At 39.1% G+C, this 22,294-nt stretch overlaps 1 protein-coding gene across 3 annotated transcripts in view; it reads right to left on the reverse strand.

Moving 5' to 3' along the window:
* The window catches only part of fbxo47 (F-box protein 47), a 25,082-nt gene continuing 2,788 nt past the window's right edge, over positions 1-22,294 (reverse strand). Inside the window, exons 2-12 of one of the 3 annotated variants that reach the window (XM_003222729.4) lie at positions 21,696-21,791; positions 17,134-17,341; positions 16,337-16,507; positions 11,834-11,910; positions 11,635-11,712; positions 10,431-10,539; positions 9,946-10,122; positions 9,187-9,333; positions 7,858-8,000; positions 2,797-2,956; positions 1-473 (exon numbers count right to left, since the gene is read on the reverse strand). In XM_003222729.4, the coding sequence (XP_003222777.2) occupies positions 364-473; positions 2,797-2,956; positions 7,858-8,000; positions 9,187-9,333; positions 9,946-10,122; positions 10,431-10,539; positions 11,635-11,712; positions 11,834-11,910; positions 16,337-16,507; positions 17,134-17,341; positions 21,696-21,755 (1,440 nt within the window). In that variant the 5' untranslated portion in view covers positions 21,756-21,791 and the 3' untranslated portion in view covers positions 1-363. Of the gene's footprint in view, positions 2,957-7,857; positions 8,001-9,186; positions 9,334-9,945; positions 10,123-10,430; positions 10,540-11,634; positions 11,713-11,833; positions 11,911-16,336; positions 16,508-17,133; positions 17,342-21,695; positions 21,792-22,294 lie in introns of all 3 variants that reach the window. The other 2 variants (XM_062984648.1, XM_062984649.1) reach the window with 2 other exon arrangements.

A 22,294-nucleotide genomic window follows, 5' to 3' on the forward strand; every position in this document is an offset into this window, starting at 1 on the left:
TTTAATGTGTACTCATTATTTTTGTTTAATGCAATGTTATATAAATAGAAACATTTTAGGTAATATTGCTTATTTACAATTAAAACATTGATCTCAGCATATTTTTAGCATTAAATATATAATTCCAACTTCACTGAGAATTACAGAAAAGTTGTAACTGAGCATTAATTTAAAGCCAGAAATATATTTTGCAGCCATTTTGAGTTTTCAATGTGCATAAAAGTATAATAGCTCTTAACCTGATGTGTCAAATGTCAATTTGGAAAGCAGGCAAGAGTACTGACACCAAAAGAGAAAGATGAAAAATAATAGCAAAGGAGTTTAACTGCTGATGGACAGTTACTTTCCGAACTCCAAATATTTTCACAAGCTGTTGTCCATGGTTAGATAGAGGATTTCTTTGTGAAAATTTGCTTGTGCATTCACAAGATGGAATAGATTTAAAAAGCTGCTATCCTCCTCTTCATGCACCCCTAAGCAAAAATAAGTAACAGGTTAAAAGAAGCACGTTCCTTTTCAAATGTGGAAATAAGTGGTTTCTGCTCATGCTCTGCCTCACTCAAAAAATTGAAAGTAGTCCACACGTATCAAACACAAATGTGGCCCTTTGTGTCATTTTATGTGGTCCTCCAGAGGTTGGACTACAAATCTTGTATTTCTCATCATTGGACATCATGACTAGAGCTGATGGGAGTTGTGATACATTAACCTCTGAAAGCTTTGTTCTGTTTAGTCAGGAGAGTGAGGTTTCAATTTAGATACAAGGCTTGTGGATATGATGTCTGACTTGAAAATGTTCTTAAATCTTTCCCTAACCTCAGAGCCACCAGTGCTATTGAGTTACAGTTCCCATTATCCCCAGTCCACATGATGGATAATCAAAAGCAATGGGAGGTGTCATTACAATAACATCTGAGAACTGACTGCTAAATTAAAAAATATATATAGTTGATCCACTGTATCCATGTATTTTTTGGCCATGAATGTAATGGCCCCTTGAAGGTAACCATAAGGCTGATGTAGCCCTTGATGAAAATGAGTTTGACACCCTCAAAATAGTCCTGTCATAAAATTAAAGGGCAGGCTTCCTGTCCAACAGTTAAGATATCATAAGATAGACCTTTGATATCTTAATTGCTGAGGATTCGCGAAATGACCAATTCTATGTGACCTCAAAACTTGACTGTCACAACCTGGCAGCATGTCAAACCAAAGAGATTTTGAGAAGCTGGAGATCAGAAAGCTCTGAAATACTGTCCACCCTTTTGTTTGTGTGGTACCTTGGGACAAGCATTTATGACAGGGCCTTGAGGGCCCTTTCCAGACTTTGGAACATTGAAGATGCCACTTTTCAGGGCTCCAATCAGAAATGCTCCAGTGCTAGACTGTGAAAGTAGGTTGGGATGGGTATTGCCATTCATAATTAAGTTTGACAATGCTACGGGTTCTCGGCAGCATCTTAATAGCTTTAATTTGTTAAGCATTTAATCTTCATTGTTTCCTTTATCTTCTGATTCTGTTATGTATTGACTGTATTGGTTAAATTTTTGTAAACAAGTGGAAAGCCAATAGCTGTGCTATACATGCTCATAGCCATTTATAACTAGTCTGTCTTTCATTTGTAATAGGGATCCATTTCCATTGGGATCCTGGATATAATATTTTTGTATTATGAGTTTGCTTTATAAATAATATAGAAGGTAAGAAATTTAATAAGGAAAAGATTCAATCATAAATATGAGAAGTAAAAGGGCAGGAGGGGATGAGTAAATTATCTGAAGGTATACACTACACAAATGCTTGTTTGAATTTCTGGATTTTCAAAAAGTAAAATAGTAGATGGGGAATGAGACAGGAGAGGTCAAGATTAGGATAATTTCAGATAAGGAGCTATTTTTAAAGCTTTTATCATACAGCCCCCATTAATATAATCCCCCAGAAGCTTTTATTTCTCAATAGTACTACAACTGTTGCAATTTGTCAGGATCAGTCCCGACTGACCCTGTCATCCCACTTTTTCAATTGCTTTTAATGCCCATGTTTTTCTTCTTTGCTCCTTTGTCATAACCTTACATGAATTGCTGCAACCTAGGTTCAAAGTGCCAATTAATTCAGTTAACTTAGTAGAAAGGAAAGAAGAAGAAGGGTAGAACCTTGCCCTTCTATTTAGGCTTGGGCAAAAGCAAACTGTTGCAGCCTCTCATCGTTTGTGTGACCTTCCTAATTAACAATTTGCCATCATGACTGCATACTGGTGTTTTCATCAGTAAAATGTTGGAGGGTATGCAGCTGCTTTTTGGGGGGGGGGATATTAATCAAGACCATGGCATAAAGAGAAATAATTAAACTACTGTCTGTAATTTGTGGTAGTTCTAATCTTAATCCTCGTCCCTTTGGTTGATATTTACTCCCCCCCCCCCCCGCCAACACACACAGAAAAGGAAAGGGGGGAGGGGAGATGTGGAATTATACATTTTAAGTTTATCTAGTTTTGCTCTGCCTTAAATGCAGGAAATATTTTAATGGAACAGAGCACATGCTCAAAGGTGTTGGAGGTATTAGTACTTTTTGAGCATTCAAAGGAAGAATTTAAAGCCCCGGGGAAAGATATTTGGTTGAAATCTTTTGGGACTTGATGTATTCAATTAAACTATTTCCAGCATCTGTTAGTTAGAACGTCTCATTCGATGACAGAGAATAAATAGCACTTGCATGTAGAAGCAGCATCAAGGCAAACTGACATCTTTAAGAAAATGAGATGAAAGCAATGAGCAATTTTACTTCTGTGTTTCTTACCCGATATCACTGACTGTAATGCGTCCATGATAATCTGTGCGAAAGTATTCTCTACACTTTGCAAGAAGTTGTTTCTTTCGCCTGGAGAACTGAAAACCTTGCAGACTTTCTGCATCATTTTTACAGCCCAGTCCATGCAATAGAGGTCTTTCTCACACACCTGGGGCAAAAAGTGGGAAATAGTCATAAAATTACGTTGCAGTGGTGTTCTGGTCAACAGTTTGATGCCTTTGTCCCCCTCCTCCCTCTTCTTTGCACTCAAGCCATTAAATGTCACAAGACCCAAGTTTTATATAATAAAATTTACATAATAAACCCTCTGGTGATCGAGCTGGCTATTATTCAGTACAGAGCTCTATCTTTGCTTTCTTAAGTTGTTTGTTATTTAATGTTTCTTCATGTTCCTCTGCAGTAGGTTATGGGTCATCTTTGCTACATAAGCACCTTGCTATGGAAGTTAAACAGCAAATTAAATTATTGGGCTCCAGTTGGTAGGTAGGAGGCCTACCAGCATACCCTTACTTAAATGTTTCCAGATGGAACTAGGGACAAGTTTCACTTTCGCTACTACTACACACTGTTAAGTGTATACTCTCCTCCATCTCCCATATTCATCTGCAGTACAGTTACATGCCTTTTGTTGATTTAAGACCGATGTACTTTGCGTACTTTGTACTTTGGCCAGCAGAGGATTTGTCATCATCATCACCATAGACTAACACTTGTAGCCAAGTATGATTGCTTTCCAAATGGAGGGTCTTGACAGTAGGTCCATAGGTGATTGTACAGACCTATTCTTGATCCACATGTTCTTTCACAGTGATGCCATTAATTTCCAGATGGAAGGAAGTCCTGACAAGTCTTCCTCTTGACAAGTTTCTCCCCTTCTCCCTCCATAGCACTGTTGGTAATAGCTGACCTCCAGTGAGAATGGTCGAGGACCAGGGCTTCTTTGTTCTATGCCACCATTTTTGTTATCTAGGAACCCCAACCCCATCCCTAATAAAAAGAAGACATAGTTTGATCTTCATGGGAATTGTAGTTTCCCAATAACAGACAACCAGATCAACTGGAAACAGCTTCCATCCCCATGACCTCCCTCAAGCCTTCAAAAGACCACCCACAGTCCACACTCCATACCACCTGAGCCCCCACACACAGACAAACACCCCCGGCTCAGCTGTTCAGCCTGAACCAGGCCACACCAGCTAATCTCCAATGCCTCATTGGAGATGGCCTATCTTATATTCTCCCTTCTTCCCAGCCAAGATGCAAGCCGAATCGTTAAATTGTATCCAAAGCACCTCTATTTCCAGACACTTGCTACTATGTATCTCTCCATATTTCTTTTATTTATTTATTTTTTATTATGTGGATGTGTGCACGAGCGGGGGGGGGGGGGGGGGAATAAAATATGAAAATAAGGCAAATGGCATTGTCCATCTAGTGCTCAGCAATGGCAAGACCCTCTCTCTCTTCATCTCTTCTTCCCTATCTATAAACCTATACCAAGAACCACACTCTCTTTTATATTTCTTTTATTATTGGACTCTATAAAATGAAGGCAATTGTACATGAACCTATGAACTCCAGTAACCTCTCTTGAGCAATTCCAGATACCCATTCCACGCGCTGTATGAGAACCAGAGAACAGACATAAACTGTGGGACAAAGGACCTTCCTGTATCTCAGCGGAAGCTCATCTGCCTGCTGCCTAGCAGTTCCCTTTCGGTGATCTCAGCTATCTGCGGAACAAAGGTCCAGAACGAAACTTTGATTGCAATCTCATCAACAATCTACATCTTTGAAACTCTTTCTTTGTCTCCCCAGCATGGAAAGATGTCTTCTCCAGCAGGGTCTGGTATCTGAATAATCCTGTCAAATCATCTTTTGGACTTTTGTCTCCAACATTCCATTGCTACACACCTAGGGATCTCACTGCCCCCAAGACCACCTGCACCAGCCCATTGGAAGCTCCGGCGCCTCTTTGCTCAGCTGGTTGGAAATCCACCGGCTACATCATCACTGGCTCCTCCAATCATGGTGTGAACTGGCTAAGACCTGCCTCCTGACCAATCAAAGGCCTGGGGGACACCAGCCAGCTTTTCAGCCCTGACCAATCAGGGGAAAGGGAGGGAGTTTCAAAACTTAGCAATGTTAATGTATGAGGATTCTTGTGTGTAAAAATGTTCACTTATGATTATGCTTTTTACACTTGCACCCTTTGAGTATCCATGCTGTACAAGTGTCCTTTTTACACAAATCAAATAAAGATCTCTGTCATTTGCCTTCAACCTCATGAGATTCCTAGTTCCTGATTCGTGCCATCCATGGTTAGAGAAGCTTGTAGGCGTCCCTTGGTATCCACGGGACTTAGAAAAACTACAAATTTCTGGCATAATTTTTAAGTTTAGCTTTAAGCCAGTGGTTCTCAACCTGTGGGTCCCCTGGTGTTTTGGCCTGCAACTTCCAGAAATCCCAGCCAGTTTACCAGCTGTTAGGATTTCTAGGAGTTGAAGGCCAAAACATCTGGGGACCCACAGATTGAGAACCACTGCTTTAAGCCCATCTTTAAATCACTTTTTCTGTCCACCAACATTCTGTTTTCTGTTCTTGAGTTGGGAGTATAGTAACTGATTTTGAAGATGGTGATCAGGCATTCGGACAACATGGCCAGTCCAGCAAAGTTGATGGCAGAGGATCATTACTTTAGTACTGATGGTCTCTGCTTCTTCCAGAACGCTGACATTTATCCACTTGTCTTTGCAGATTTGCAGGATATTTTGGAGGCAACACTGATGAAATTGTTCCAGAAGTTGAGAGTGACGTTTGTAGATGGTCCACATTTTGCTGGTGTATAACAAGGTCAGTAGGACAATAGTTTTATAAACAAGCACTACGAATGTCCTACAGTGAATTGGAATGCTCTTTGGACTATCCTCCAAAAATTGGATATCCTCATAAATTTGTGAACCTCCATGATGACATAATGGCAACAGTCTTGGATAACAATGGCTCCCAAAGTAACCCATTTAAGGTGGAATCAGATGTCAAACAGGAATGTATTATTGCCCCAACCTTATTTTCCATCTTCATCACTATGATACTGACCTTGTTGATGGGAAGCTTCCCACTGGTATGGAAATCATCTGTTGAACAGATGGCAAGCTATTTAACCTCAGCAGACCGAAAGCCGAAACTAAGGTCACAATAATGTCTGTCATAGAAGTTCAGTAAGCTGATGATAATGTAGTCTGTGCTTGTTCAGAAGAAAACCTAGAAAGCTACTCTAAACATCTTTGTAGAGGTATACGAAAAGCTTAATGGTGCAGCGTTAGAAAATGGCCTCTCATTGAACATTGAAAAAACCAAAGTGCTCTTCCAGCAGGCACCAGCCAATCAATCCCTCTGCAATATCAGAAATACAGCTTTATGGTGCAACGTTAGAAAATGTTGACAAGTTCCGCTACCTTGTAGCCACCTCTCCACAAAAGTCAATATCAACATTGAAATTCAACACCATCTGAACTCTGCAAGTGCAGCAATGCAGAGGATCTATAACCAGCTTGCAAAGGGTCTGGAGTATATCCTTTCCCTTCTCCTCAAAACTTCACACATACATCCCCCCAGAGTTGGGGGAGCTCCCCAAGCACTGGTCACATTCTAACTTGGATGGCAAATGGGGCATGGATAAATTCTGCTGTTATCTTTGATTGCAGATGAAGGTCTCTCCCAGCTGCTCCCCTCCAAATGACCCTTCTGGCATTCTGAATGGGGAATGTAAGCAAAGCAGGAGGAGGGGGAAGCGAATCACATTGTTATCTTCAAGCTCAGAAAACATAATCCTTATAATGGGGTCTGCAAAGTGGGTCAGTCAGTATAATAATATTATTATTTCCACTTAGCAGACAGGATATTGAGGATATGAGAGAAAGAGACTAGTCTAAGGTGAACAAGAGCAGCCCAAGCTCTCTGTCTAAGGATGAGATGTGAAACACCATTTCCCATCATTTGAAAAGAAAGTTGCAAGGCACTAATGCCCACTAACAGAAGGAAGTTGTAGACACTATAATGGCATCTCCAGCATCACACCACCCCAGACAGACTCTGTGGAGGCGACTGCGGTCACATCCTTTTCCTTCTTAAGAGAAAGGTGCTAATTGTAAGATGTTGATTGTAAGACACACCCTAATTTCAGTATCATCACCACCAACAAAAATATATAAGATACACTTGCAATTCTAAGATTCATCTCACTTTTAAAGATGTTTATATGGGGAAAAGTGTGCCTTAGAATTGAAGAAACACAGTACATTGTTCTCCAAGACAAAAGTTAGATGTAGCATATTTTGATTTGATTCTCGCAAGCCCAAAGATTAGAACCTCTTAAGAGCAAAAGAAGAGAGCAAAGTCTAAACGAACTATTTATCCAAGAATAATTACGTAGTCTTAGAATAAAATATTTTCCCCATTCTCCATTTAAAGCAATATAAAGCACTCTATTCTAAATGCTGCCATAGAAACATTCTAAGGCAGCATAATTAATTTGCAGGATTCAAAAACATTTTATGAAAACCTTATTAATTTGAGCAATTTGCCCAAAAACCAAATTAGGTATGAAATTAATTATGGTATGTGATTGCACTTAACGTGTACATTTTTCTTCTAAATAACTGTGAGATATGTTGTGGGTGCTAGCAAAATCCAGCTATTAGAGCATAATAAGGTGGGGGCTTGATCCCCCTCCATGCAATTCATCTGATGACGATCCTCTGCTACCACAAAACAACTGTTAAACCATTGGAGCCAACTGTAGCTTTCCTTCAAACCAAATAGCTGCTGGTGAGGTTTAATTGAGGGAGAAGCATTAACCCTTTTATCTGCAAGCTATCATCTTGGTCCTGATTGCATCCCCTCTCCACATAGCTTTTGTTTAAAATAAAATAAGTCAAACATACTGAATGCAGTCCACAAAAGTTAATATCACATCTAATTTCACTCTCTGGTGGGAAAAATAAGATGCTCAATGAAAAGTAATCATCTTAATGTATTGTTACTTACCAAAGCCAGGAAAACCACTAATCTTGCCAGTTCAATAGCTCGGCCATTCACAGCTTTGCTAGCCATAAAAGTGAAGCAGATATTGTTTCCACATAAGATAAGAAGCCGGGCACTGTTCTCCAGAAGCCATTCCCGAGGAACTACTATAAAAACATGGCAAGACTCTATGTGTGTGATTTCATTTTTTGCTACTTTTTGCTACTTTTGCAAATCTCATTCCCTCAAGGTACCACATTTAAAATGAAACCCCAATCAACAAATGAAACAAGTTTAAAAATCAAACAAATAAATGCACTATAATTGGAATTCAGGTGCTTGAGGTGTTGAACCTTTTCTCCTGTGAAGGATCGGCCTTGTCTTCTGACAGAGTAAGCAGGTTGGTTCAAATACTGAGTATTGTAAAAAAGCATTATTATTGTATTAATTTTTATGATGGAGAGCTGTGTGAAGGTTTTGGCCTCATGACCCCCCCCCCCTTAAAAAAAAAACCCCAGCAACAACAACTGGAGGCCCTTCCACACAGACCGATATCCCAGAATATATGCAGAAAATCCCACATTATCTGAGTGTGGACTCAGATAACCCAGCTCAAAGCAGATATTGTGGGATTTTCTGCCTTGATATTGGATATAAAGCTGTGTGGAAGGGCCCTGGGTGATATCAAAGGACAACAAAGGGTTTTTTTTTTGTCATCCTTACTCTCATTCTATGTACCAGACAGATAACACTATGTAACATTGTTTTTGTCCCTGGGTTATAAATGCCATTTCCTAATTGATTCTATCATAAAAACATGGAAAAGGTTTATTAACCTTCAAAAAATTGCTTTGTGGGACACCCTGCAACACATTTTGCTATAGTTTTTCAACAAATACCTTATTGAGTCTCAACCAATTCAACATAGTTTGTAGCAGCCACAAAAATGAAGTTTCTGGAGTATAACAACTACTTTCAAAGTAAGGACCACACAATTAAACAGGAAATAATACTTTCAAACAAGGAACAGATTTTTTTTTCAAACGTTGTCAACCAGTGTAATTTCTATCCCAGCAAAAGTATAATTTGCTACACTTGAAGGTGACTTAGGGCAGTGATTCTCAATATTTAATTTACTTGATGTTTTGAGATCCAGTTCTCCGAATCCTTTGGCCATGTTGATTGAAGTTTAGGGTGCACAGAATGAGTAATAAGTCACACACAGTAATAAGTCCCTTCTGTGCAACTCAACATCTACCTGCGAGGCTGGCTAGTTTACACCACCAAATAGTAAATCTAGCTTTTTGGGGACAATCCGCACTAGTTGCATAGAGAATAAAAGTAGCCTTGTACCTGAAAGTTCATCCACCAGACTTATGACGTCATCTGCTGTCCACTCTTTTGCTTCTATGTCATAAAGTAGTTTAATAGCATCTGCCAGTCCTTTCAAATTTGTTTCATCAGTTGGTCCATCAATCATTTTATGCCAAATGACATGTCCTGTATTGTAGTATTATAAGGTTATTGAATGGAGATTCCATTTGAACATTAGAACTTCCTGACTGTAAGAGCTGTTCAGCAGTGGAACTCTCTGCCACAGAGTGTGGTGGAAACTCCTTCCTTACAAACTTTTAAATAGAGGGTGGACGGTCATCTGTCAGGGTGTTTTTCCAGCATGGCAGGGGGTTGGAATAGATGGGCCATGTGGTCTCTTCCAACTCTTTTATTCTATGATTCTATGAATGAACTTTGATCAAAAGCTACCAGTATCCCTTTCGCATTCCATGAAGTGCCTTGCTTTCAGATGTGTTACTCCTAGCATTAGTTAATCAATCTTTTTCTGTAAGTTCAAAGTGTAGTTGGAATTTATTTTCCATGCTAAGGGAAATAATACATTTTCCTGTATAGTCATCTCACTGAATGCCATTCCATACTGGGAATGTGCCATAGCAGGTCTAGGAAGGGTCCTGAACTATTAAATTGTGTTTATTTATTTGGAAATCAATGCTTGAAATCTTCTAAGCGCAGCTCTTCTAGTAATTTTAGAGACAGAAATCACAGATTGCTCTCTGTCTGTTTTTATTCATGCCTTAATTCATTAAAATTGCTTACCATCCAGAGTACAGGCAGGCCCAAATATTATATAGAGTAGTCGGGCTTGATTTACCATTGGCCATGGCTTCAAAATACGTGACAGCCAAAATGCAGAATCGCCCTTATGGATCCAATGGTTCAGAAGAACATTCCGGCAAAATATCCTTATCCTCAGCTCCAACTTTCGTGCACTTCCTATGGCAAATCATAATATTACACAAGAATAAATTTGAATGCAGAGTAGCCTAGAATTTGAATATGACATACTGTAATGGAAAATAAGCTGTTGGAATGGGCACTTCTTGAAATTCACAGTCTCATTCATAACTTGTATACCTCAAAGTAAGAATACTGCAGGATATGTATTTTATAATACATATTTTTATTGTATGGCATTTCAGACCACAAGAGCTCCTAAGGCAATGAACAAACAAAAACAATTAAAAGAATACAAATAACAAAGAAATTGAAGTTAACCCTATGCTGCCTAACATACTACTTACCAGGTTTGCTGCTGACAACTGTCTGTACTCTGCGGGATAAATTGCTAATATCACAAAGGAAATTGTAAACCCGATGACATTCTAATTCATCCCAGCCAGCTGTTAAGGTCTGGAAAATAAAAATTAAGATAATGTAGACATAACTACCAACAAGTTACTCTACGAGACTTGTGTATATTTTTTCAATGCATTTTATCAGGTGTCTTTAATAGTCAGGGATGAGGGACGAGTAGCAGAAGATGAGAGATGACCTGGGAAGGAGAACTAGAAAGAGGTTGCTATTTTGGATGATGCCTCAAATCTTCAAACCAGCATTATGCTGTCTTGGGAATTGTGGGAATGGTAGTCCAACAAAAGTAACCTATCCACACTTACGTTAATATAATATCTTCTAAAAACAATAATACCTCCAAACACTTAGGGATGAAGCTTCTTATATTTCTGTTACATGGAATACATCTGAAAGGTCTGAAGAAATTAATAGTAACTTGAGAGCAGTGCACAGGATAAGTGGGGAATATCTCAATGCAATGCTGTGAGAACCAATTGGGAAATGTAGATTTTCTACTCTAGAAATGAACAAAACACACACTGTCTTCATGTTTCCCCAGAATTAATGCCATACCGACTTTCTTCAAGTTTTGCAATACATCAGCATGTCCAAAGCATCCAAAAATATTGAGTTGTTGGTTTAAAATCTTGTCCCTTGAAAAACAATGTGGTAAGCATAAGGGTCTCTAAAGAACTAGTTTTGTTGGATGGGACATCTGAGGAGCAAAACCACAAGCAGCATGAAGCTTAACCTGTCTTTCCATCCCAACTGGTTTTCCCCATAGATGACTTAGATGCTGTGGATGTATAATTAAAAAGGGAACACAGAGTTGGGAATTCTGGCTGGAGTCCAGTCAGTGTACCAATCACACTTTTTTCAAGTGCCGCTTAGTAGTAGCAAAAGGCACGCAATATCTGCCATATCTGATTAGCCTATTTCTCTGGTGTTTTCTCCCATCCCACTGCCCTGTCCACTGGCATAGATAGTTACTGTGAGGTCACCTACATTGTAGAACTAATGCAGTTTGGTATTTCGCTGGGCTCATAGCAATTCAAGGTAATAGTTTGTGTATATGACAAAGTGCACTAGATTCGATATCTAATAAAAAAAACTGTCAGTATTTAAGGCATCACAAGTTATTTGTTGTTTTACCTGTAAAAACACCCCATAACACAGTAGTCCAGAACAATGCAAAGGATCCATGCAACCATTAAGCTTAAAACAGGAAACCTATAAAAATTAAACAAAATAAATCCCTAAGTGTATTTTTGTTCATCAATGAACTGACACAAGAAAATCAATATGCTAATCAGTTCAATGCCTTTTTAAAAGAATGCAATTCAATGCTTACTTCTGCAAATATCTTTTGTATGTATTTCAGCCTCTCCTTTGTAGGAAGCAGAAAGGTACACCTTTTAAGCAACAGGCCTACAAAGGAAGAGAAGCACACCCCAATATTTTAAACAAAATATTTTAAGGATCGTTACTAAAAGATTAAATCCTGTACTGTATTATGAGATGAAAGCATGACCTTACATTGTTTTAGGGCAAAGCTTTCCAAACTGTATGTTGGGACACACTAGTGTGTTGCCTGTAGTCTCTAGGATTATATGAAACATATATATTATACATTATTTAATATACATATACAGTAGTATGAAACTCTGAAAGGGTTTGGTTTAACCACTAGTTTGCAAGTAAAACTGAATTACTGTATCACAAAAGGATGCACATCTAAAAAGTGTGTCACCAACATGAAAAGTTTGGACAGCTCTTCTTTAAGGCAATAACAATTCTCTTCTTTTAAATCCTTGAAGACATGTTTTTCCAGAAAATTATTTTTTTCCTTGTTTACTTTCTCCTCCACTGCCTCCAGATTCAATTTCAAGCTAATGGTACTACTCACTGAAAATCTGTGCCCCCTCTTTACTTGTTGCTTCTATTACAGAATCAAAGACTTCTGAGACATATTCATGTTATCTGTATTATACATATAGCACATAAAATGAACAGTACTATATACATGTTTAGTATTTTCATTACTAGTTGAAGTGTTTTTACTTAAATGAATGCTTAAAGGTAAGTCAGGTGATCTCGACAAAGTCAAACTGCTCCAAGTTAAATGAGTTATAGAGCAATCTGTATAGGAGAAATATTGTAATGCTTATGCCAACTTTGGCTTTTCTTGTTCTGAAGCTTGCACATCAAAACATCTTAGATATAGTTGTTTTGAAAAGGTCACATATATAAGATTTGGAACCTTGCAAGAAAGATTATGTCATTCTTAAAAATGACATTTGCTAAGCATTAGTATGAAAGAAGAACACAAATGAATTTGAAAATGCTGTTGAGAAAATAGAATCATTCTTGTTTTTCAGAGGCGACAGAAGTCCAGCCCCCCAAAAATGATGTAGGAAATTATTGTAGATTGTATAACATAGCACACAAAGAGGAAGTTATAAGAGTTGGTTTCTTGTGTGGTATAATTTTAAACTGTTTGTGGTAGGAAAAATTGCTCAAGTCAATGGAAAATTACTGTTTCTTCTAATGATCTGGGTAAACACTGCATTGTTTGGGAAAACTGGCAATGAATTACCAGTGTGACAATACAAATATATTTGGGAGGCTGGCAAAAAAATGCAAAATAGGCTCTGAAGGGTAAAAACAAGAAAACATATCTATTTACTTAGCCGCTCAAACAAAGCTAGTGTAAATGTATTATTGTCAAAGGTCAATGGGTGACCTGCTCTTCCAATGGAAGACAAGACATTTAGCTGTAGCAATGCTACACTGTAAGGAATCTAAATTGTCTTGCAACCTAGCTCTTACCTTAGTATTAGCCCACAGATGCCAGAATTCACGAAATGCTCTGAGTCTTTGACCTATGTGCTTTTATTTATTTCATGTCAAAAGCATTGCATAAATAAATAAGTATAAAAACTGATAAAGGGAGCACAAGCAGCTAAATAGTTTTTGACCAAAAGTGGGCAACAGTGACCACAGTGTCTGTATCTTTAAACAGTTCTTCCTCTGTGCATAAGGCAGGGCACTGTGGGCAAGCATATAGATGCTGAGTTGTTTGTTCTGCTCCACAAAGTGGAGGATTCTTCTAGGTAGTGCTATTTAGCCAGGTTGTCTTTTGATCTGCCAACGCCACTTCTGAGTCTGTTCAGGGACTTCCAAGTTGCCCATTCTTGGTTTGGCCCTGGAGGAAGACCCTCGTAGGGGCCATCCAGTTGGAATTTCCTGATGTTTCTACCCACAGGGATATTTTTTGCTGTTGCTGGAGGAACATTAAAAAGGGTGGTGGTTCTCATGAACCTTTTCCTTGATTTAAGTCTACTGGGAGGAAGCTTATAGCCATACAGTGAGTGGCTTTCACAGTGTTCAACCTTATTTCTCTCGCAATTGGCAGCAACTTCCTGTTGCACATTGGGGGGGGGGGGGGGCAAAGCCAGCTAGCTTATCAGCAGGTGTAGATTTAACCCATGTGCTAATTGCCCGTCTCTGTATTCCATTTCACTCCCACAATTATGCCATTCCATATTTATATGTGAAGCTTTAATATTGTATTCCATCACAGCATCTGAGGAACCAACAAATGCATGTGCTGACATAAGCTGGCCTCAAAAGGTGGCATGAGGTTTTTTTCTGCTTTCTTTCCCCCCATTTTTGATACTGAAGTCTATATGAGGAAAGCAGATGTTGGAGTTTTCAGAAAGAAATTAAGAATCATGCTGTTGCATCTCTCTTTCAAAATGACCTCTCCTGAAACTCATTTGATGTAATTGAAACATATAACATCTATTTTTTATACATATGTGTATAGAGATTGCTTGTGCAAATGCGGAATCTTGGTAAAATATATATTATGTCCATCTTGTTGACCCTGAGATACTCCTGCAAAACTATATGGACATTAAGCTACTCAAAGCATTATATATGAACCTATTTGCAGGTAGGAGCTAGACTTCAATTATTTACATGATGAAAAAGCAAAATATGTCTTCCCCACAACAAATTTATTCAACGTTATAGCTTCTGGCAGAATTATAAATCATGTATGGTATAGTTATCGTGGTAAAATATTCTGTACTATTAATTCTAGATATGTAAGTAGCAAGGAATTCTTGTACGATGCCAAAAAAGTTTTACTGAACTCCACTTTAATATTTCCTATTTACATTTTTTCATATTTACGTTCATTTACTTTATAATTCATTTTATGAAGAAAAATCCAGTCAAAGGGTAATTTTCAGCTGCCTTCCTGTGAATTATAAAATATTTTGTACTTTACACAGTTTTGCACAACTACGGTATTAGGATGAGATTTATACTGGGTCATTATTCACAATGATAATTTTCTTACGTGTTGTAGAAGACTTTCAAGGCTAGGTTGCTGTGAGTTTTCCAGGCTGAATGGTATCTACACACCCACTAAGAAAATTCAACAAATGCTATGTTTAGCAAAGGACAAGAGGAATCTTCTCACCTCTGCAGAAGTCTACCTTCAGACTGTGGACAAGTCTACATAGGGACCACCAAACACTGCGCCCAAAATACGAATCAAGGAACGTGAAGGGCACTGCCGACTAACTCAACCAGAGAAGTCAGCCATAGTTAAGCAGTTGATAAACCACCTTGGAGACAGCATATGATCTGAGAACACGGAAATGCTGGACCACTGTAACAACCACCATGTCAGACTACACAGAGAAGCCACTGAAATCCACAAGCACGTGGACAATTTCAACAGAAAGGAGGAAACCATGAAAATGAACAAAATCTGGCTACCAGTATTAAAAAAAACTCTAAAATCAGGATAGTAAATAAAGAACACCACTCAAAAACAGGGTAATTCCAGACAAGAAAAATCAGGGCTAGCTAATCACTTCATAACAAAGGACCACCACCCCCCTCCCCCAGGGCAGGAAGCAGCCTTATTTTCTTGCACTTATGTTGGAGACCCGAACTACTGCAAAAGTTCAGCATATTCGTGTCCTTTCAAGGAATATCAATATGCAAAAGGCTCTTGTAGACTAAGAAAATGAGGTTGGTAGTCTACCTCCCCAGATGCATTGAGGGAAGTGCTTAGGAACAGATCTGTATAGGCAGACTGTATGTGTGAATAGCCATAGAAATGCAAAAGTTGTGGGTATGGTAATGAGGTGACAAGTTCAGTATTAACTATAGTGTTAGATAGAAATAGAGGAAGGAAAATGTTGCCTAAGGGCAAGATGAATAGATAGCCATATGGTGAATGGAGTTATTGGAGTGTAGTGTGATGCTGGCTGTGAACCAGAAAGAAGATATAATAGACAAACCAAGGGGGCCCTCATGAGGCTGGGATGTTAACGATATTAGAATATGTTAGGAAACCTTGAATAAACAGAGACCAAAGAAACCTTGAACACAGACAATGTTTGCCCAGTTTCTTCATGGGTTCTATTTAGCTTGTCTGTGTTTTGATGGAATATGGGAAATTATAAATAAAACATTTTATATGGACATCATAGCATTTAAGGGGGAGTTACAGCTCCACTTTTTGTTCTTCATCATAAAAAAAGTCTAATTTTCCATGTAAGTCTTTGAAACATGGCTTCATAGCCATTTATTGAGCTACTAACCTTTGTTCACTATATGACTCCAAATCTTAGTTTGATTTGTACAGTATAGAAAATTCCTCCAATCCTGTATTATATTTTCCTGTTATTTAGCAGGATACAATTTGTAACTATGTTTTCTGCTGTCCGCTCAATTTTGGGGGTTTATGTCTTGATTTTTACCTCTTCTGTACCTTTCTGTACTTAAAAAAGGAAGTTAAAAGGGTGGGGCGGGGTTTGTGGATAGTCACCTAAGCATCTGTAGTGCTCTAGAATGGAGAATCCCATCCGGCAGACAGAGAGTTCAGAATTATGAAAGTTCTGCACCAAAAGCCTTTTGTTTCCTGTAGGAGTTGAGATGTAATTAATAAGGCGGTTGCTGATAGTCTTTGATACCATGCTTAGCATGCTGATATCCTTCACTAAATAAAAGGAAAAAGAGAAAAGGGAAACCTGTAACAGCCTGGAGGTTCTCTAATAGATAGATAGATTTGTTTATTGATAGTCCACTGACCATATCAACAATAAAAGACAAAAGACAATAATACACAGACAAATTGACATTAATCACTATCCTAAAACTCCTATAATAGTTAACTAAAATAAATTAAAATACAATAAAACTTGATTAAATAATAAGTTTGGTAAAATGGGATTAAATTGCAAGATGAAAGCAAGGGGAGTAGTGGCGAGTGTAAAAGAATCAGTCAGAGACTTTCGATAAGTTAATCACCATGACAAAGGACCCCATTTTGTGAGATAGAGGCCTCTCAGGTGGATGGCTTTTAAATAGAATTTGGTTATGCAGTGGACTAAGTATAAGACAGTTTGAAAGTAGGACAGTTTGGCAATTGGATCCCAGTTGCTTATTCTCAACCCTTCTCAACCCATAAAAGTGGGAGTCTGTGATGTCAGAATGGATAGTCTGATTTTATAAATCCTGTAGAGTGTCTTGTTGCGTATGGACTGGCAACTGATGTGGATGCTGCGTTGGACAAATAGGGTAAATCTGTGGTAGAAGATATACTGCACATCTGAAAATTCTTACCTGGCAGATACTGTAAAACTATGTGAAATATTTCTAAAGGAAGTGTTTTGAAATTCCCAAGGGTTGACTGAGATGAAGAATCTGTGTCTTGAGTATTGCTGAATTTGCTGGAATTACGATAGCTACGTCGATATCTCTGGTTAGGAATTAAGGTATAGTCAGTTCTTAGAGAAGATGTCATCCTTCTTTTTCGGCCCGTAAATCTAGTCTGAGGGAGAACCAATGAAATACACAGAAGATATAAAGATAAGGATATTAAACTCTCAGGGGAGATAAAGGATACACGAACAAATGGACGATGTATATTAATGGTTATGTTAATACTGAGCCCCCTTCTACAGATTATCAAAGTTGATAATACACATAATCCACTGCATTATATGAGTCTCCACTTCCACATAATCAAAATCAAAGCAGATAACCTGGATATTATATGACAGTGTAGAAGGGGCCTGTGTTGCTGCACAAACTCATAAATACCTTTTAAAAGTCACATTACTAAGTGATAAAAAGGAGAGCATAGGTGCATTGCAAGAGGAAGGTGTCCATAAAATGAAAAGTTCTAATATTATGAAGTACAGCCTGGGAAACGCTTTCAGATATAACTCTCAAGGAATTGGACAACCCTTAGCATTCCTTTTAACTCTATGATTCTGGAAGGTAGTAAACAATCTCACACTGGAAGCATGGTATGGGGAGATATGGAATGTATCTCTAAATGATATATTATCAATGGAAATGAGGGTGTTCAGGGGGAAATTAATAGATCTGATTTTGATTTATACTGGTCAGTTTTTATTAAATATGTTCTTGAAAGAAAAAAAGGAAAACAATACAACCTTGTTGGTCAGAAATTTTGGATATGACATTGGTTTAATGGTAGAATTATAAATTTTATGGTAAATACTTGTTCAGGCCTTGGTGGTGGGGTTGTTGTTTGTAAAATGTTCACTGTTTAGTGTTCTGTTTCACTGTAAGTTATTACTGTATGTAAATAAAAATAATATTAAAAAATAACTCTATGATTCTGTTATAATTATCCTGCTCGCTTGGTCAATTGACATGCTGTCCTGGAAGTTCTGGAAATTGTATTCCAAGCAAGCAGCATTTTCAAATTATTTATTTATTTATTTCCATAATTTCTATCCCGCCCTTCTCACCCAGAACCGGCCCTAAGTAATTAAAAGTGGTAGGCAAAAAAATATTTTTGTGCCCCCCCCCATGCCGCAGGAGGCATGGCTGTGTGACGCGGGAGGCGTGGCCAGACCTGGCCCCGCCTCCCACGCCGCGCGCCCTGGCCCTGCCTCCCGTGCCCTGCGCCCTGGTCCAGCTAGCCTGGCCCAGCCAGGGAGTGCAGTGCGGGAGGCGGGACCAAACCTGGCCCCACCTCCCGTGCCACACACCCTGGCCCAGCCGGCCAGGCCACGGTGGGAAAGTCCTTCCAGGCGAAGACATGGCCCCACCTCCCACGCCGCGCACCCTGGCCCCGCTTCTCAAGCTGCACGGGAGGCGGGGCAAGGACGTGTGGCACGGGAGGCAGGGCCAGGGTGCGGGAGGCGGGGGCAGGTCTGGCCCCGCCTCCTGGGGGGCTCGACAGCGCCCCCTGGAACATGGCGCCCAGCGGGGGTGTAGTCAGCTTCCTGTGTTGGACCAGGTCTGTTCTCACCCGAAGGGACTCAGCGCGGCTTACAAAACTGGCAGAATTCGATGCCAATACACAACAATACAAAAGAATAAAACATAAGAGTTAAAACAGTTAAATACATTAGCAATATGCAATATACAGATTTAAAACAATACAAGTTCTGGATAGAAATGAGCAAGACAGGACAAATAGCACAGAACAATCTCAGTTCACAAATAAATAAATAGTATAATTAACTAGCTGAATGGAAGGAAGTTTTTTTCCAAAGGAAAACTTACCTGGCCTGTAATATGCTCCCATCTGTAACTGTACCACTCACCATTGTTTTCTCAGGTAAAGTGTTCTTTCCATACATACCTCAAGGAAACCACTGACCGCATAGGTAAACTGATGAAGAAACACAACCTACAAACTATCTACAGATACACTAAGAAAATCCAACAAATGCTACGTTCAGCAAAGGACAAGAGGGATCCTCTCACCTCTCCAGGAGTCTGCCGTATACCATGTAGCTGTGGACAAGTCTACATAGGGACTACCAAATGCAGCATTGCCCAAACACGAATCAAGGAACATGAAAGGCACTTCAGACTAACTCAACTAGAAAATGCAGCCACAGAAATGCTGGACCACTCTAACAACCACCACGTCAGACTACACAGAGAAGCCACTGAAATCCACAAGCATGTGGACAATTTCAACAGAAAGGAGGAAACCCTCAAAATGAACAAAATCTGACTCACAACAACCCAAAGTCTATATAGATTATTTGCTTTTTGCATGATATCACCCATTAAAAATAGACTATAATATAATTGAAATATGTAGATTTAATACAATGATTCATCAGGTTGTCAGGCTCCATGATCTTTCTTGCATGACAATCTATTTAATCATGGTGGGAGGAAGCTAAAAAAAATTATTCAGTAATACAAACAGAGCAAATAAATCATAATGATGGAGCTTGTTCATAGATTTTTTTTATTTATTCATAGAAAAGGAGTGATCAACATTCAAGGCTTCCTTCCTGACTCAAAATGGTTTGTAAAATTTCACATCCTGCAAGTGCCTATTTGTTCCAATAAGACAGATAATTTCCGGGCTCTACATTCATTATTTTGTAAAATATGTCTCCTCAGAAGTATCATCTTTGACAAAAAGTGTAAATATTTTGGCAGATTTGTGTTTTGTCTAGATGTTTATAAGTCAAATAATTTTAAAAGGTGGCAAAACTTGGATGGTAACCCCTGAATGTCATTGTGGAGTGGAATGTTGGTACAAATGACAAACATTTGTAAATGTCTGGGACTGCAAAAGACAATCTTAACAGCATATTTATTTTTGGAAAGAAAGCCAGCATGGTGTGGTTTGAATGTTTGACTCTGACTAGGATTTTATCTACTTAGCCATAGAAAATACAACCAATGTTCATTTATCAAATCTCATTGAATTTCAGCCCGGGTTAACATATCTATCATTTTGAATATATTTATTAAGAAGTGCTCACTTTTGAATAGTACATAGAATTGAATGAATGGCATTATAAAAGACTTTCACAGACAGAAGCAAAATGTTAATATTAATTTTCTGGTAACATTGGCAAGGGATTCCCTGTACCTCTTTGCCATACTAGGGGAAAAAGTGTCCCTTGTGATTGCAGGATCTACACTTTCAACCAAGGCCTGTTTTAGTAAACTGTTACATTTTGAATCAGGTTAATTTTTTGCAGTACAGGAAGTCCCTGAGTTACATTCGACTTACATATGACTCATGGTTACAAACAGAGGTGAGACAACAGGAAGCGAGAGGAAATCTACTCCTAGGAAGGTAAATTCACTCATGTAAGAGTTATAATGGAAGCTCTTGCCTGAATATCAAGCAAAAAGTGGGTGCTAGAAATAATACCATTCAAAATGCTGGCACAGCCTGGGGATCACAACCAGACACAGTGAAGACATCTGCTTTGCTACTCTGCTGCTGAATATGCTTGCCCAGTGTGGAATACATCTCACTACGTAAAAACAGTGGATGTGGCTCTTAGTGAGACATGCCGCATTATCACAGGATGTCTAAGCCCTATACCACTGGAGAAATTATACTGTTTAACCGGTATTGGACCACCTGACATCCGTTGGGAAGTAGCAGCCTGTAATGAAAGGACCAAGGCATTGATATCCTTGGTTCATCCTCTGTTTGGATATCAGCCAACAAGCCAACACCTTAAATCAAGAAATAGCTTCCTAAGCTCTACAGAGACACTCGCAGGAACACCTCAGTAAGCAAGAGTCCAAAAGTGGCAGGCTAAAACCCAGAACCTCAATCCATGGCTGATACTGGATGAGAGGCTCCCTCTTGGGTACACAGAAGACTGCGTGACTTGGAAGGTGCTGAACAGACTGCGCTCTGGCACCACGAGATGCAGAGCCAGTCTTATGAAATGGGGCTACAAAGTGGAGTCCACGACATGTGCATGTGGAGAAGAGCAAAAAACAGACCACTTACTACAATGCGGTCTGAGCCCTACCACATGCACAATGGAGGACCTTCTCACAGCGAAACCAGAGGCATTCCAAGTGACCAGCTTCTAGTCAAAGGAAAGTTAGCATAATGTCAAGTTTTTAACTCTATCTGTGGGGTTTTTTTAATAAATAATAGGTGTATTCTCAATTTGCTTCTGACACGATAAATAAATAAAAATCATGGAAAAAAGGTGTTCTGCCTGTATTTACAGAGTACAGTACTGTAATGTAGATATCACCAAGGAATGAGAGATTTTGACACCAGCTGTATCTTCCAATAAGGTATAATTATAGGAAAAAAGCATATGCAAACCTGTCGAGCAACTGTTGATCTAATATTTTCAGGCAGAATACCGTCTCTTCCAAAACTAGCTATCCAAACCGACTGACCTACTTACCGTCAAGAACTCATTTTTGGGTAGACTTGACTTCTTTCTCTTGCCCTTCATCTGGCTCATTATGGATTCCAGAGAGCAGTTCGGGAATTCAGCCACCTTAACAGGATTTTAAAAAGATATGACAAGAGTCTCATCATTAGCATCTAAACTTGGTAAATATATCATCTTAGGAAAGGTATTTTGGACTTCAACTCCCACAATTCCTAACAGCCTCAGGCCCTTTCCTTTCCCCCCTCAGCTGCTTAAGCGGCTGAGGGGGAAAAGGAAGGGGCCTGAGGCTATTAGGAATTGTGGGAATTGAAGTCCAAAACACCTGGAGGGAGGGGCCAAGTTCTCCCAGGTCTCATCTACACTGTAGAATTATTACAGTTTGACACCACTTTAGCTCCCATGGCTCAATGCTATGGAATCCATGTAGTTGTAGTTTCCCCTTCTCCATTAAGGAATTCTGGGGCTTCACAAAACAGGAAGTCTTATGATTCCATAGAATTGAGTCATGGCGGTTAAAGTGGTGTCAAACTGCATTAATTCTACAGTGTAGACGCACCTCTAGACTGGTCTATAAATCAGTACTAAGCAACTGCAACTCTTCCAGTGTT

Source organism: Anolis carolinensis, chromosome 6 (assembly GCF_035594765.1).
Source record: "Anolis carolinensis isolate JA03-04 chromosome 6, rAnoCar3.1.pri, whole genome shotgun sequence".
NCBI classification, from domain to species: domain Eukaryota; kingdom Metazoa; phylum Chordata; class Lepidosauria; order Squamata; family Dactyloidae; genus Anolis; species Anolis carolinensis.